The sequence below is a fragment of the Salvelinus namaycush genome, chromosome 21 (genome assembly GCF_016432855.1).
Source record: "Salvelinus namaycush isolate Seneca chromosome 21, SaNama_1.0, whole genome shotgun sequence".
In the NCBI taxonomy this organism is placed as follows: Eukaryota; Metazoa; Chordata; class Actinopteri; order Salmoniformes; family Salmonidae; genus Salvelinus; species Salvelinus namaycush.
The window spans coordinates 40,688,701-40,706,884 of record NC_052327.1 but is presented as its reverse complement, the minus strand read 5'-3'; the positions used below and the strand labels follow the sequence as shown (position 1 = coordinate 40,706,884).

The following is an 18,184-nucleotide window of genomic DNA, read 5'->3' as shown; positions in this document are numbered from 1 at the left end:
ATGACCCATATCCCACTGTATCTTCAATAGGGAATGAGTTGAAAAACCACCAACCTCAGATTTCCCACTTCCTGGTTGGATTGTTTCTCAGGTTTTTGCCTGCCATATGAGTTCTGTTATACTCACAGACATCATTCAAACAGTTTTAGAAACGTCAGAGTGTTATCTATCCAATACTACTAATAATATGCATATATTAGCAACTGGGACTGAGTAGCAGGCCGTTTACTCTGGGCACCTCTGTGCACCTTTCATCCAAGCTACTCAATACTGCCCCTGCAGCCATAAGAAGTTAATGTCTCTGTTGGAATGTCTGTGTGAGAGGTTAGGGGTGGTTTTTAATGTTGGGATGTTTATAATGGTATACAGGTATTCGAATAAGGAGAAGGCCAAATGTGTTTGTTGAATTTTCTGTTTGCTCAGGCGAAGTTGGCTATTTGGCTAACAAGGAGGAACAGGGTCAAAGGTGGGGGGATAGCAGACCCTTTACTATTGTTTAATGGGTTGGTCTCTGCACGCCTTAGGGTTGAGTACTATAGAATGATAAAAAGTGTGGAGATGTTTCAGGAGATATGGTGTGTTGGGGGGGCTGTCTGCATAGCTGGGGAAGATGTTTTGGATATACGGTTGTAGAAGTGGGTATTGTTTGGGGTATTGTGATATTGGTTTGTATCATGTGGTAGATGGAAAGGTGAGTATGGTACATGAATGCAGTACAGGATATATTTTGGTGTTTTATTTTTAATGGGGGGGGGTAGTTTTGTTTAAATGAAATGAGAAAGTTTCAGTAAAGAAAGACAAAAAGTCAGTCTCACTGTCAAGCTCGTCATCCTCCTCGACTGAGTAGGAGTAGTTGGAAGGATCGGAGGACCAAAATGCAACGTGGTATGTGTTCATCATGAATTTAATAAACAGAGAACACTGAACAAACTATACAAAACAATAAACGAACGACGAACGTGAAGGTATATAAGAAATGTGCTGACACAAGCAACTAACATAGACAATCACCCACAACCCACAATGACAAAACAGGCTACCTAAATATGGTTCCCAATCAAAGACAACGACTAACACCTGCCTCTGATTGAGAACCATATCAGGCCAAACACAGAAACAGACAAACTAGACATACAACATAGAATGCCCACTCAGATCACACCCTGACCAAACAAAACATATAAACATACAAAGCAAACTATGGTCAGGGCGTGACACTCGCTTTCGCTCTTTCGCTCTCTCTCTCTCTCTCTCTCTCTCTCTCTCTCTATCTTTAGGGCCAGATAGCACTGCATTTTGCTTTGTGCTTGTGTTTCCTAATAAGCAATGTAGTTTTGTTTTGACTGTGTTGTAATTTGGTTTATTCTGATTGATTGAATGTTCTGGTTCTGAGGCTTCAGTGTGTTAGTAGAACAAGTTTGTGAACTCAGCCCCAGGACCAGCTGGATGAGGGGACTCTTTTCTTTGCTCAGCTCTTGGCATTGCAGGGCTTGGTAATGATATGAGAGGGGGTCACTGTATTTCAGATGTTTCCAAAACTGAATTGCTATTTTTTGAGTTTTTATTATTAGTGGATATTGGCCTAATTCTGTCCTGCATGCTTTGTTTGTAGTTTTCCTCTGGACATGTAGGATAATCTTACAGAACTCTGCATGTAGGGTTTCAATGGGGTGTTTGTCCCATTTGATGAAATCTTGTTTTGCAAGTGGACCCCACACCTCGCTGCCATAAAGTGCAATTGGTTCAATGGCGCATTCAATTCGTTTTAGACAAATTTTAATAGGTATTTCAATTTGAATTTGTTTTTTAATGGCGTAGAATGCCCTGTGTGCTTTCTCTCTCAGTTCATTCACTGCCTCATTAAGGTGTCAAGTTGAGCTTATTTTTAAACCTAAGTAATTGTAGTGTGTGCAGTACTCTATATATTTTGTACCAATTATTTTAGTATTTTTGGGGGTTTACTGCCAGGGCCCAGGTCTGGCAGTACTGCTCTAGCAGGTCCAGGCTCTGCTGTAGGCCATGTGCTGTGGGTGACAGCAGGTATAGGTCATCTGTGAAGAGTAGGCATTTAACCTCTCAATTGTGGAGATCAACACCAAGGGCTGAGGATTTTTCTAGAATAGTGGCCAATTTGTTGATGTAAAAATTGAAGAGTGCAACCCTGGCAAAGGCCTCGCCCCTGGTTAAAGGATTCTGTTATTTTCTTGCCAATTGTATTGCTGCACGTATTGCCAGTGTACATTGATTTAATTATGTCATATGTTTTAACCCCTACACCACTTTCAATAACTTTGTAGAACAGTCACGTATGCCAAATAGTATCAAATGCTTTTGGAAGTCGATAAAGCAAGCGTATATTTTGGTATTATTTTGGTGGACATCTTTATCTATCAGGGTGTGTATGGTGCCAATATGATCAGTCGGGTGATGTTTTGGTATAAATCTAATTTGGCTTTCACTCAAGACATTGTGCTTATTAAGGAAGTTAAGAACTCTTACATTTATAATAGTACAGAAAACCTTCCCCAGGTTACGTTTCACACAAATGCCTCTGTAATTGTTAGGGTCAAACTTGTCTCCGTTCTTAAAGATTGGGGCTATGAGTTCTTGATTCCAGATGTCAGGGTAATAACCTACACTCAGGATCAAATTAAACAGTTTTAATATAGCCAATTGAAATTTTGCACTAATGAGTTTGAGCATCTCATTTAGGATGCCATCAGGTCCGCATGCTTTTTTAAATTTGAGGGTCTGAAGTTTCTTATAGAGCTCCTGGTCAGTAATTGGGGAGTCCAATGGATTTTGATTGTCCTTTATAGCATTTTCTAATCCATTCAACTTCTCATGAATTTGGCATTGTTCTGCGTTTGTGTCAATTTGAGCGGTGTTGTAGAGTGTTTTAAAATGAGTTGTCCATATGTCACCATTTTGTATCGCTAATTCCTCTTGTTTTGATTTTTTTAGTTTTGCCAGAAGTTGTTTGTGTTTATGGACTCCTCAATTAGTGTCAGCTGCTTGCTGTTGTACTGTGTTTTTTTGGTTCTGAGTGTACATTTATGTAGTTTTAAAGTCTCACAGTAATGAAGGCGTAATTCACCATTATTGTGCTTTTGGTTGGATAGTGTTCTAAGTTTTTTCCTTATAATTTTACAATCTGCATCAATTATCAATTTCAATTGTGCTTCTTTTGCCACTTGCCTGAATTATAGTTGATGTTTTTTACTGCTGTGAGTGAATGTGGTATCCAGAAAGTTATGTAAGATTGTTTGGATATTTTGGTTACAGGTTGCTTTCTGGTATTCTTCTGTGCTGTTTTGGGCCCATCTGTATGAATTTCTGATGTTGTACAGCTTACTGGGCTGTGAATGTCTGATGTTGTACAGCTTACTGGGCTGTGAATGTGTGGTTGTTTTCATGTCTGTTCTTTAGAGGAACAACGTAATTTGGCTGTGATCAGACAGAGGTGTTAGTGGCTTGACAGTGAATGAGCTGAGAGAGAATGGGTCAATGTCTGTATTCATATAGACCTACTGTACTGTGGCCAAGAGGTGAGCAGTAGGTGAATCTCCCCAAAGAGTCCCCCCATAACCTACCATTGACAAAGTACAGACCCAGGCTTCTACAGAGCTGCAACAGATCCCTTCCGTTTTTGTTGACGGTGCTGTGACTGTTGTTTCTATGGGGAGATGAAGACAGTTAGAAACAGTATGGCCTGTAATAAAGCTGTCCCCTCGTGTGGTCGTTAGATCAGGTAGTGTTCCTGTGCATGCATTTGTGTACCCACAGATGAGCACATTTCCCTGGGCCTGGAAATGGCACGTCTCTTCCTCAAGGGTGGGGAAGATCTCCCCTGAGTAATATGGGGATTCTGAGGGGGGGATATATATTGCGCAAAGGAACACATATTTTTCTGTCAGTAAAAGTTATTTTTTCAGTTTTAACCAAATGTGATATTTACCAATTTTGAGGGGATCAATTAGATTTTGTAGTTCGGATTTGTAGATAAAAAACATGAGCACACCCAGAATAATAGTTTGTGTGGAGGTGCTGACTAACGGCGAATAAACTATAAACTATCAAAATAAAGAAAGTTGCACACTCCATGTATAATCTCCCAGCAATTGAATGGGTATTTACCAACATTTCGGCTTCACTGTGCCTTCCTCAAGGTAATGTCATGAATACTTGAACCAGGTGATGTAGACGCACAGTGCAATTAGTGTAACCAATGACAGTGGTGAGGGGTGTTTCATAATGATTAAGTTAATTAAAATTATATTTGTGAAACTGTTAAAAAAGAGTATATGGCATATTAAATATATTATGCTATTGTTATCTTATAGAAACATAATGGAATATTGTATACATTCTTGTTTCATTCAATTTCGCATAATAATTTCATATTTCATTTTCGATAACTGCAATATTGGTTGAACCTTAATATATAATGAACATCATCAACAGGGGGAACATATTGGGTATATGCTAATAAGCTGTAAAAATATGTTTTCAATTTATAAGACTTTTTCATAAAGGAAAATGTGTTCATAAGAAGGGCCTGAGATCAAAGTCAATATTCAGACCACTAGGGGTCAATGTTTTCAGATAGGATATCCAGTAAGCCTCCCTTTGTAGTAGTATTATCTCCACAAAGGGAGGCTCAATGCCTGTGTATTTGAGCGAGGAGATGGGATGGATAGCTTCAACAAAGTGAGCTGCTACTGGATAGTCAATGTTCTTACATCTGATTGAGCTGCGGTGTTCAGTTATGCGTTGTTTTAATTGTCTTTTCGTTTGTCCTACATAGGCTTTTCAACATGAGCAGGTGATGAGATAGATTACTCCCTTGGTCTTGCATGAGATGATACCCCTAACAGGGATCTTTCGACCTGTATGTGGGTGTCTGAAGAAATACGTTTTTATGGTGCTATTGCACTGTGCGCATGAGCCACATTTATAGCTCCCATTTTGGATAGGTGTCAAGAGTGTCTGAGTGGGCTCAGGGGGCATGTCCGATCTCACCAAACTATCTCCAATATTGCGACCATGCTTCTAGACCACCAGTGGGGGTTCCTTGAAGAGATGTGCGATTGTTTTGCCTGATTGCAGAATATGCCAGTGCTTTTTCAGGATTGCTTTCATTTTCTCCGAACCCTTGGTGTACTTGGTGCCAAAGACGGTTGCGTTGTTTTTCTTCTTTGGTTGAGTTTTTAGTAATTCCGCTCTTTGTTTTTGAGATATTTTCATCATTGCAGCATCAAGAGTTTTGTCCTTGTAGCCTCTCATTTTGAATTTATCTGTCATTTTTTTTGCATTGCTGTCAAAATCTGACTGGTGGCCACAGATTAGTTTAACCCTGAATAACTGGCTATATGGTAGAACATTGTTGAGGGGAAGGGGATGCATAGTATCCGCACATAGCAGGGTATTGTGGTCTGTGGGCTTTGTGTATAAGTCTGTGTGTAATGCATCATTCTCTTTGATAATCCATAAATCCAGGTAGATTATTTTTCTCTCATCAGTCTGCATGGTGAATTTGAGGTATTCAGAGCTCTCGTTTAGTAGAGGTTGGAATTCATTTAGTTCCTGCTGACTTCCTTCCCAGAGCACAAAGACATCGTCTATGTATCTCTTCCATAGAAGTATTTTGGAAAGTAAGGGGTGTGTCTCTGTTTTATAAAGGAGTGCTTCTTCAACTTGTCCCACATACAGGTTTGCATAGTTGGGGGAAAAAGGGGAGCCCATGGCTACACCCCGAATCTGAAGGAAAAAGTCTGACTCAAAGACAAAGTAGTTATGGGATAATACCAGTTCAGTAAGTTGTAAGATGCAATCATTGGATGGAGCAAGAGTAGAGTCTCTCTGCTGAAGGAAGTGTTGTAGTGCCTGCAAGCCTCCAGTGTGTGGGATGTTAGTGTACAAGCTCGCCACATCAAAAGTGGCCAGCAGGGTGCCCTCTGGTATCCTTCCTAAGCCCTCTATCAATGAGATCATATTACTAGTGTCTTAGAAATACGATTGGAGATTCTCAACCATCGGTTTAATGTGGTAATCCACAAATGTAGAAATATTGGATGTCACAGAGTCGATTGCTGCTACAATGGGTCTACCTGGAGGAGGAGACACTTGTTTGTGTAATTTAGCGACTGTATAGAAAGTTGGTATCTTGGGAAATTTCACACATAGAAATTCAACTTATTTTTTCGTGATTTGCCCTGATTACAAACAGCTTTCCACTGTGGATGAGATATTATGCTGGAATTCCAGGGTAGGGTCACAATTCAGTTTGCGGTAGAAGTCACCTTCAGATAGTTGTCGTGTCTTTGGCATCATTAAAACTGAAGACTTGTTTATCAAATATATCTCTGTAATTATTATTACGCAATTAAACTGATTAATCATGTAACTGTAATTAACTAGGAAGTCGGGGCACCAAGGAAAATATTCAGATTACAAAGTTATAATTTTCCTAATATAACTTTCAGATATTTTAATATCTGATCAATTAGTCTTCGAATTAACTTCTTGTCAATATGGGGGCGCTGTTTCCCCATTGGAAAAAATAGTGCCCAAATTAAACTGCCTCGTACTCAATTCTTGCTCGTACAATATGCATATTATTATTACTATTGGATAGAAAACACTCTCTAGTTTCTAAAACCGTTTGAATTATGTCTGTGAGTGAAACAGAACTGGACTTAGAGCAATTTTCCTATGAGGATTTGAAAATGCTGAAATCTGCTCGCTGTTCCCAGAACAGTTTATTAATTTGCCTGTCCTCTATTGGTTGAGATGCACTGCATACGCCTTCCCCTGGGTGTCAGTGAATAGAGGGACTTGAAATGGAGTCTCTAGGCAGATCTGAAAGTTTATAAATTGCTTGGAAACGAGGTGTCCCCTCTTTTGACTCTTCGCTCTGACGCAGGGAGGATCTTGGCATGTCGTGCTAGAAGCTCCTGTTTTAGCTCTTAGATATATCCGGCTCTGTTTTTATTCAATATAGGTGTTAAAGACATCATAATGTTGTTATTTTAAACCGAGTTATATCAGTTTATGTCAGTATATTGCGATTTTCGGGTATTTCATTTCCTGGCGTTCTAGGGGGTTGGGTATCTCTCTCTCTCATGCTAATGTTTACTGCTAATTGCAACGTGGAAGAGGACGTTCTCCAACCTAGCAACGATTCTTTTGGACAAAGGACACCTTTCCCAAGATTCTGATGAGAGTTCATCAAAAAGTAAGAACTATTTATGCTGATAATTCGTTGTTCTGTTGAAAAATGTCAAATAATAATTCCGCCATGAATTTCGGTGCGTCTCGCTTTAGCGCACGCTGTATGCTTGAAGTAACGTTAATTTTAAAAATGTAACCCAGCGATTGCATTAAGAACTAATTTGTCTTTCAATTGCTGTCCAACCTGTATTTTGTCAAGTTTATGAATAGTTTTCGATTAGAATAGGTGCCTCTCCAAGATGGCGCCGGACAGATTGCTTGAGGTTTTGGACACTATTCTCATTGTATAAGCACGATTTGTGCCGCTAAATATGCACATTTTCGAACAAACTCTATATGCATTGTGTAATATGATGTTATAGGACTGTCATCTGAAGAATTCTGAGAAGGTTAGTGAAAAAATTAATATATTTTGGTGGTTTATACGTTATCGCTATTTTTGCCTTGAATCAATGCTGTTGTGATGTTTGCTATTGTGGTAAGCTAATAAAACGCTATATTGTGTTTTCGCTGTAAAACACTTAGAAAATCTGAAATATTGGCTGGATTCACAAGATCTGTGTCTTTCATCTGCTGTACGCTGTGTATTTTTAAGAAATGTTTTATGATGAGTAATTAGGTAATACACGATGGTCTCTGTAGTTATTCTAGTCGCTTTGGTGAGAGTTGTGATGGTGGCTGCAATGGTAAACTATGATTTATACCTGAAATATGCACATTTTTCTAACAAAACATATGCTATACAATAAATATGTTATCAGACTGTCATCTGATGAAGTTGTTTCTTGGTTAGTGGCTATTTATATCTTTATTTGGTCGAATTTGTGATAGCTACTGATGGAGTAAAAAAATGGTGGAGTAAAAAAGTGGTGTCTTTTGCTAACGTGGTTAGCTAATAGATTTACATATTGTGTCTTCCCTGTAAAACATTTTAAAAATCAGAAATGATGGCTGGATTCACAAGATGTGTATCTTTCATTTGGTGTCTTGGACTTGTGATTTCATGAACATTTTATTATATGATATCCCTGTGGCTTTAGGCTAGGCTATGCTAGTCAGCTTTTTTGATGGGGGGGATCCCGGATCCGGGTTTGGGAGTTGTTAGAGGTTAATGAATTATTATTTACCTCACGTCAGTCTCATTCCAAACGTCATAAATTGTTGGTTGTCTACACGAACCCAGTCTTCACTATGAGTCATCCATACATCAATTTACTTCAAATATTTATTTACTAACTAAGTACTCACAGAAATGCATAACAAACAGTAGATATGGTTACAAGGAAATGATAGCGGGTGTGCCCTAGTGGACCAAACCGGCATGGCGGCTTGTTAGACAGAGTGATAATTATAACAATTGAAATGCTAATCCTTTGCACATGAACGCTCACTCATTTGGGAACAATTGCAATCAATATATATATTTACGCTCAGTGTGTCGTCGGGATCTCTGTTGAGAAGTTTGTTTCTGTTGGAGAGTCTGTCTGCCCTCTCTCTCTCTCTGTCGTGGTTAGAATGGATAGTTCAGAGTGACATTCATTCATGTCGTTATAGAATAGATGTTTTGGCGGTTGTCGGTCTTCGCGTTCAAAGATACCGAATTCCTAGCTGCAGACTAGTAATTATTATCAAAGACTTGTTCTTATTCTGTCGGTATCGATTGTCTAAGAGTTTAACCACGTGGGATGGTGAAAAGATTCAGCAATCTACTTAAACCTTATTTCCCTCTATGATAGAGGTACTGGTCTCGTCTCAACCCTTAGCCCCCTCGAAATTGAGGTTAGCTCGATCTGCATCCTTTAGCCATCTCGTAATTGACGTAAGCTCGGTCTGGTGATAGAAAACCCGGGTGGGATTTTATTCGGAAGAGCAGAAAATGGCCTGTCCCAGGACAGATAACTGTGCTCATGGGCGGTCCTCTGATTTAGTTTATCTCCAAAGGGAATTGGAGTTTCCTTCCTTCATTGGACATCAAAGTCATTCATGTATGCAGTGGGTACAAATGTTAACCCCTTATTGAGAACACTGAGGTGAGCGGATGTCAGGGTCTTACTTGATAAGTTTAAGACATTTAGCTCCTGTTGGACTGTGGGCCCGTCCTGGATCTCAATTGATAGGTGTCGCGGGGTGGTAGTGGATTTCTTCTTCCCCCGATGTATGCGTCGAACCCTCTTACGTGCTGGGGGTGTTGGCCTCGACGTTGTCCCCGGTGTCCCCGCCCTCTGTTGTAGAAAAAAACGCTCACCGGTGGTAGAGGAGCCAGAGATAGCGCTGTCTATGGATAGTCGGTCTGACAGAGGCACTCGGCGTCTGTCATCGGCTTGTCTCGTCCTGTTTTTTGGTTTCTTGTGCTTAGAGTCTCGCCAGAGATATATTAGTCAATTTTTCTTATCTTCCAAATCGCTTGATTCTTGATTTTCCTCTCCTTCAGTTTGGTTGTAATCTTAGTCTGAAGGTCAGCGTTACTAGGGTCATTAAGCTCGTCTCGTAGAGCTTGCTGTGAATTTTCAACTGAGGTTGCGATCTCGAAAATATAATTTTTAAGTTGTTCAATGATCAGGGTCATCAGGTCCAATGAACATTTATTTAGTATAGCACACCATCGTTCACAAAACTCTTCAGTGCGTTGGCCAAGTGAAGGCTCTTTTTGCCAACGTAGGGTCACAAACACATGGTTAGCAGATGTTAATGCGAGTGTAGCAAAATGCTTGTGCTTCTAGTTCCGACCAAGCAGTAATATCAAACAAGTAATGTAACAATTTCACAACAACTACCTTTTACACACAAGTGTAAAGGAATGAATAAGAATATGTACATATAAATATATGGATGAGCGATGGCCAAACGGCATAGGCAAGATGCAGTAGATGGTATAGAGTACAGCATATACAGGTGTACATGTGAGATGAGTAATGTAGGGTATGTAAACATTATATAAAGTGGCACTGTTTAAAGTGACTAGTGATACATTTATTACATCCAATTTTTAATTATTAAAGTGGCTAGAGATTTGAGTCAGTATGTTGGCAGCAGCCACTCAATGTTAGTGATGGCTGTTTAACAGTCTGATAGCTGTTTTTCAGTCTCTCTGTCCCAGCTTTGATGCACCTGTACTGACCTCGACTTCTGGATGTTAGCGGGGTGAACAGGCAGTGGCTCGGGTGGTTGTTGTCCTTGATGATCTTTTTGTCCTTCCTGTGATGTGTGTGCAACATCGGGTGGTGTAGGTGTCCTGGAGGGCAAGTAGTTTGTCCCCAGTGATGCGTTGTGCAGACCTCACTACCCTCTGGAGAGCCTTACGGTTGTGGGCAGAGCAGTTACCGTACCAGGCGGTGATACAGCCCAACAGGATGCTCTCGATTGTGCATCTGTAAAAGTTTGTGAGTGTTTTTGGTGACAAGCCAAATTTATTCAGCCTCCTGAGGTTGAAGAGGCGCTGTTGCGCCTTCTTCACCACGCTGTCTGTGTCGGTGGACCATTTCAGTTTGTCCGCGATGTGTACGCCGAGGAACTTAAAACTTTCCACCTTCTCCACTACTGTCCCGTCCATGTGGATACGGGGGTGCTCCCTCCGCTGTTTCCTGAAGTCCACAATCATCTCCTTTGTTTTTTTACGTTGAGTGTGAGGTTATTTTCCTGACACCACACTCCGAGGGCCCTCACCTCCTCCCTGTAGACCGTCTCGTCATTGTCGGTAATCAAGCCTACCATTGTAGTGTCGTCTGCAAACTTGATGATTGAGTTGGAGGCGTAGATGGCCACGCAGTCATGGGTGAACAGGGAGTACAGGAGAGGGCTGAGACCCTTGTGGGGCCCCAGTGTTGAGGATCAGCGGGGTGGAGATGTTTTTTCCTACCCTCGCCACCTGGGGGCGTCCCGTCAAAAAGTCCAGGACCCAGTTGCACAGGGTGGGGTCGAGACCCAGGGTCTCTAGCTTAATGATGAGTTTGGAGGGTACTATGGTGTTAAATGCTGAGCTGCAGTCGATGAACAGCATTCTTACATAGGTATTCCTCTTGTCCAGATGGGTTAGGGCAGTGTGATTGTGATTGCGTCGTCTGTGGACGATGCAAATTGGAGTTGGTCTAGGGTGTCAGGTAGGGTGGAGGTGATATGATCCTTGAGTAGTCTCTCAAAGCACTTCATGATGACGGAAGTGAGTACTACGTGGCGATAGTCGTTTAGCTCAGTTACCGTAGCTTTCTTGGGAACAGGAACGATGGTGTCCCTCTTGAAGCATGTGTGAACAGCAGACTGGGATAGGAATTGATTGATATGTCCGTAAACACACCAGCCAGCTGGTCTGCGCATGCTCTGAGGACGTGGCTAGGGATGCTGTCTGGGCCGGCAGCCTTGTGAGGGTTAACCCGTAGGGTTTGGTAGGTGGCCGTGTTGGTGGCACTGTTTTGTCCTCAAAGCGAGCAAAGAAGTTGTTTAGTTTGTCTGGGGGCAGGAAAATGGGGTCCGTGACGGCGCTGGTTTTCTTTTTGTAGTCCATGATTGACTGTAGACCCTGCCACATACCACTCGTGTCTGAGCCGTTGAACTGCGACTCTACTTTGTCTCTATACTGAAGCTTAGCTTGTTTGATTGCCTTGAGGAGGGAATAGCTACACTGTTTGTATTCGGTCATGTTTCCGGTTGCCTTGCCCTGATTAAAAGCAGTGGTTCGCGCTTTCAGTTTTGCATGAATGCTGCCATCAATCAACAAGGATGCTCACATGGGGACACCTACTACAGAGAGAAGCTCTCTGCCTCCCCCCTGACACATCCCCACACACCCCTCCATGTACACAGGCCCTGTGTACCCCAGCCCCAGATCATGAACGCACTAATCTGGTAAAACCCACTGAGTTGGCAATCCTCATTGACTCAAATGGGAAATTCATCCAAGAGGATAAACTCTTCCCCCACCACAAGGTGTGCAAAATATCCAAAAACACTGTGTACATCCTGCCTACTCTCTCCTGCTCCTCTATCAGGTTGTTGGTGCCGGTGTGAATAATAATGTGGCCTGATGTGCCAAAGTCAGGCTGGGACAGGATGTGGAGTGCATCCTGTGTTTTTGGGCACCATATTGTGCACACCTTGTGGTACATGTTTATCGTCAGAAACCTGTTTTCCTGGTCCTTATCGCTGTCCTCAAAAATGTGGATTTGCCTTCCCTTGCGGATGCCTTTCTTTGTGGTATAGCTGAAATGACTGGTTACAGCTGTATGCCAGGCAGTAGTGTGGTCTGTGTAAAATAACAGGTTTGTAACAGTCCTGTTTTGTGAGCAGTCAGCAAACAAAGTTTCTGGGTTCTCCCTCAGAATTCTGTGTTTAAAATTGATTCTTCCCTTCTCTGATGTGATTTCTGCTGGATATTCAAAAAAAGGGGGGGTTCTCTCAGTCTCTGCTGCTGCTGCTAGCGCTGCCTCAGTGGCCATGTTGCTAAGGTTACCACCAGTAAACAGTTGGAGCTAGACGGTAAGCTAGCTGACAGATTTGAATTTGGCTAGCTATCATGATGAAGATTGGTCTTTTAACTCACTCTCTGTCAATCTTTTCCTCCTGTGTTGATCTTCAGTTGTACAATTTGATTACCTATACATTTTTGCTAATTTAATCGTGTCAATCTCACTCTTAACAACCAAAGTTATAAGTTATAACCATTCAGGAGCTGTTATCTATCAGATTTTATTTCTCTCTCTCTCTCTCTCTCTCACTCTCACTCTCACTCTCTCTCTGAGAAGCAGTAACCAGCTTCAGAATCCATTGCATGGTTTCTGCTGTAGTGGAAGCCAAATAAACGAAGCTCCAATAAATCACATTGTCACCTACGCCTGGTCACCTCGTCAGATGCCTGCAAATAACTGAGTGATCCTTAAAACACACAATGGGTTTTACTCTACTTCATCACCCTTCCGGATCCGGGATCCTCCTCATCAAAAAAGCTGACTAGCATAGCCTAGCCTAACGGGACAGGGATATCATATAATATAATTTAATGAAATCACAAGTCCAATACAGCAAATGAAAGATAAACATCTTGTGAATCCAGCCATCATTTCCGATTTTTAAAATGTTTTACAGCGAAAACCCAATATGTATTTCTATTAGCTAACCACAATAGCCAAACACACAACCGCATATTTTCACCATGTTTCCACCGCATAGGTAGCTTTCACAAAACCGACAAAATAGAGATATAATTAGTCACTAACCAAGAAACAACTCCATCAGATGACAGTCTTATAACATGTTATACAATACATTTATGTTTTATTCGAAAAATGTGCATATTTGAGGTATAAATCATAGTTTTACATTGCAGCTACCATCACAAATAGCACCGAAGCAGCCAGAATAATTACAGAGAGCAACGTGAAATACATAAATACTCATCATAAAACATTTATGAAAAATACATGGTGTACAGCAAATGAAAGATAAACATCTTGTGAATCCAGCCAATATTTCCGATTTTTTAAGTGTTTTACAGCGAAAACACAATATAGAATTATATTAGCTTACCACAATAGCCAAACACACAAACGCATTTATTCACCGCAATGGTAGCTTTCGCAAAAAACAGCAATAGATATAAAATTAATCACTAACCTTTGGACAACTTCATCAGATGACAGTCTTATAAAATCATGTTATACAATACATTTATGTTTTGTTCGAAAATGTGCATATTTAGAGCTGCAAATCGTGGTTATACATTGTGAATACGTAGCAACATTTCCCCAGAATGTCCGGAGATATTTTGGACACTCACCTAATCTGACCAAAGAACTCATCATAAACTTTACATAAAAATACTTGTTGTATGGCAAATGAAAGATACACTGGTCCTTAACCTGTTTGGCGTGCAAGCCCGACGTCGGTACACTTATGACAACAGCCAGCTCAAAGTGCAGGGCGCGAAATTCAAAATATATTTTTTTTTAAAATATTTAACTTTCACACATTAACAAGTCCAATACAGCATATGAAAGGTACACATCTTGTGAATCAAGCCAACATGTCCGATTTTTAAAATGTTTTACAGGGAAGACACAATATGTAAATCTATTAGCTAACCACGTTAGCAAAAGACACCACTTTTCTTACTCCATCAGTTTTTTACTCCATCAGTAGCTATCACAAATTCGACCAAATAAAGATATAAATAGCCACTAACCAAGAAACAACTTCATCAGATGACAGTCTGATAACATATTTATTGTATAGCATATGTTTTGTTAGAAAAATGTGCATATTTCAGGTATAAATCATAGTTTACATTGCAGCTACAGTCAGAAATTGCACCGAAAGCAGACAGAAAAATTACAGACACCAACGCCAAATAACTAAATACTCATCATAAAACATTTCTGAAAAATACATAGTGTACAGCAATTGAAAGACAGGCATCTTGTGATTCCAGACAATATTTCCGATGTATCAAGTGTTTTACAGCGAAAACACAATATAGCGTTATATTAGCGTAGCCACAATAGCCAGAAACACTTGGGCGCCGACGACCAGTTCACATGCACGACAGATATTAGAAATAGCATCATAAAATGTTTCTTACTTTTGGTGATCTTCCGTCAGAATGTTGGACAAGGTGTCCTTTGTCCAGAACAGTCGTTGTTTGCATCTGGAACGGCAAATTTCCCTCTTGATTTAGCATGGGCACTTGCCAAGTGGCACGGATCTCTCCAACGTCAACAAAGTCAGAGAACGGAACACGGCAAAACTCTCGAAAAAATTTCAATAATCTGATTAAACTATATTGAAAAAACATACTTTACGATGATATGGTCACATGTATCAAATAAAATCTAAACCGGAGATGTTAGTCGTCCATAACGACAGCTAAACAGAAGGCAAATCCATGTCCCCTTTCGCGCGCTCCAGAAACAGGAAATGGACGGTCACGTCATACAAAGAGCTTTAATTCCACCTCAGACCAAGATAAACACGAAATTTCTTCTCTCACCGCCTCTTGACAACCAGGGGAAGGTGTATGAAGTGTACGTAGACTCTTACGTATCATGCCCATGTATAGGCAGGAAGTTGAACAGAGCATCGATTTCTGACATTCCACTTCCTGATCAGGAAATGTGCTGCAGAATGAGTTCTGTTTCACTCAGAGAAATAATTCAAACGGTTTTAGAAACTAGAGAGTGTTTTCTATCCAATAGTAATAATAATATGCATATTGTACGAGCAAGAATTGAGTACGAGGCCGTTTGAAATGGGCACGATTTAACTGGCTACTCAATACTGCCCCTTGCAGCCATAACAAGTTAATGCAACCGCTGTGTTAGATTTTTAAAAATAACTTTACCACAACATACAGCTTGGGTTATTGTGAGACAGTGCTCACCAACACGGCGGAGAATAGACATCAACATATTACACAGAAATACGAAATAACATCATAAATGTTGTCTTACTTTTGCTGAGCTTCCATCAGAATGTTGTACAAGGAGTCCTATTTCCAGAATAAATAGTTGTTTGGTTTTAGAATGTCCATTTCTTCTGTCGAATTCGCGCCACAATGCTAGCCAAGGTTGCTAACATTCCCATCCTCTCTTGGCGCAAAGAACGGAAACTCCAAAAGTCCCAATAAACGTTGAATAAACTGATAAAACTCGGTTGAAAAAACCTACTTTATGATGTTATTATCATATGTATCAAATAAAATCAGAGCCGGAGATATTCGCCGTGTATACCGAACGCTTTTCAGAAGACAATGTCGAGTTCCCTCGCGCGCCGTCGACGACGGAAGTTTTGCTGCCAAATGAGTTCTGTTTTACTCACAGATATAATTCAAACAGTTTTAGAAACTTGAGAGTGTTTTCTATCCAATAGTAATAATAATATGCATATTGTATAATCTAGAACAGAGTACGAGGCCGTTTCATTTGGGCACGATTTTTTCCAAGGTGAAAACAGCGCCCCCGTCTTGACAAGAAGTTAAATACACTACCGAATCGGTGTGTGTGGGTGTGTGTATGTACACAGTAGTATGTGAATATAGGTGCTTATGTGTGCAAGTACTGTATATGTGTCTGCACATGTATAGGACTGAATAATATATGTGTTCTGTTTGGTGCCTAAAGCCCCTCATAGCTATGCATAGGGTGGACATGGAGATGGAGAGGGGAGCAAGAGAGGATGGGGTGGCAGGCAGGCAGGGTGAGTAGATCAGGGGCTAGTAGGGTCGGGGTGGGTGTGGGTGTGGTGGTGGTGTGTGTGTATGTGGGCTGTGTGGTAGTGATAGCGAGGGGACGTAAACACGTCACAGAACACCAGTGGGGAGGTTAAATGTAAATGCACGGTCTCCATGGACACAGCAGAACCCTGAGAACATCACAAGACTAGTCCTACGTCTCTCTCATGTCGACAGGAAGGAAGGCGATCTCTTTGTTGTCTAATTCCCTCTCCCTGGAGTCTCCAACGAGTGAGTCAAGGCAGATCTAAAGAACACGCAGCACTAGCGACATCCGTAGTACAGCTTGGTTTGACTGTGAAACTGGACTGTGAACGGCCATTTTGTGTAGGCCTATGTCAGGTGTCAAGTGCCTTGCCCCTCTGCCTCTTCAGTGCAAACACTCTATAGAGCCCTCATCGCAGCACTTTTCTCAGCATTGTCAGGTGCTTTCCACTGGTCTCAGGGTCATTCTCTAGTTCCCAGCAGAACAGTCAAGTTGTGGTGAAGTGTTGGCCGGCTATACTGATGTTGACCTGTGAACTAACAGGGGCCTGAGAATACGTCTGCTTCCAGCCGGGGTAGAAGAGCTCTCTTCCCAGGGGAATTAAGGGCCTAAATGAGGCCCTTGTCCATTTCCACTAAACAGTAGGAGAAAGGGGACAGAAAAGCTCAGAAATCTTCTTCCTGTGCGAAAGAGAAAGTATACTGTCTCTAGGATGCCGTCCATCAAAAGATTTTCTTGAACTTCGATCTCCCTCCAAGTTTCCTTTGTACAGACTATTCCTATCAGGGCAGTGAGTGTCCAAGGGAAGGCTATGGTCAGAATGTAATTGTTGCCAAGAGCAGATTTTCTACAATGATGTCTCTCAGCTTGCTAATGCAATCTTGTAGATGTCGTCGAAACACCTCCCAAGATGCTTCCTATTCCTGTACAATGAAAGATGGACATCTCACTGCCATTTCCATTTCACATTGCCATGAGGCCACTATTGTATTTGAATCACAAACAGTATATGCAATTGTTGGTTGTTTATTCTTCATAAGCTTTGAAGTGCTATCACAATGATGGCACCCCAGCCTAAGCATCACCAGTAACACCAGCTCATTCTCCTTCCCAGAATCCTCATGACTCATAACCCAAGCGCCTATAACACAATCACAGACACACAATCACAGTTCCCCCAATGTGGTAGAAATACCCCTTCATCTGTTCATCTTTCAGACACTGTGTGTGTGTGTGTGTGTGTGTCTGAATGTGTGTGTGTGTGTGTGTGTGTGTGTGTGTGTGTGTGTGTGTGTGTGTGTGTCTGAATGTGTGTGTGTGTGTTCTCGTTTTTGAGATCGTATTAGGACCTCAACTTATATAAACACCTTCCATATTAGGACCTTTGACCAAGTTAGGTCCAAAACCATGGTCTCAACTAGGGAAACCATTGGAATAGCCTGCAAATAGCATGCTAATATGCCTGGTTTGAAAATCACACAAAACTGTCAGGGTCCTAAGAAGGGGGTATTTTTGTAAGCCACCTGGTGGTAACATACCATACTGCAGCGTATCAAAACAAATCAAATCAAATGTTCTTGTCACACACACACACACACACAGTCTTGTATTTGTAACCATTTTAGGACACATTGTAGTAATATCTAACAAGTAATCTAGCAATTCAACACCAACCGTTCCAGAACTACCTAATACACACAAATCAAGTAAAGGGATGGAATAGAATATATACATATAAATATATGGATGAG

General features: G+C 41.1%; 1 protein-coding gene across 1 annotated transcript in view; it reads right to left on the bottom strand.

Moving 5' to 3' along the window:
* Positions 1-16,920: 16,920 nt before the first annotated feature.
* LOC120065906 (juxtaposed with another zinc finger protein 1-like) overlaps positions 16,921-18,184 on the bottom strand; it is a 16,021-nt gene continuing 14,757 nt past the window's right edge. The window contains exons 4-5 of the mRNA XM_039016950.1: positions 17,519-17,574; positions 16,921-17,067 (exon numbers count right to left, since the gene is read on the bottom strand). Coding sequence (XP_038872878.1) covers positions 16,921-17,067; positions 17,519-17,574 — 203 coding nt within the window. The remainder of the gene's footprint in view (positions 17,068-17,518; positions 17,575-18,184) is intronic.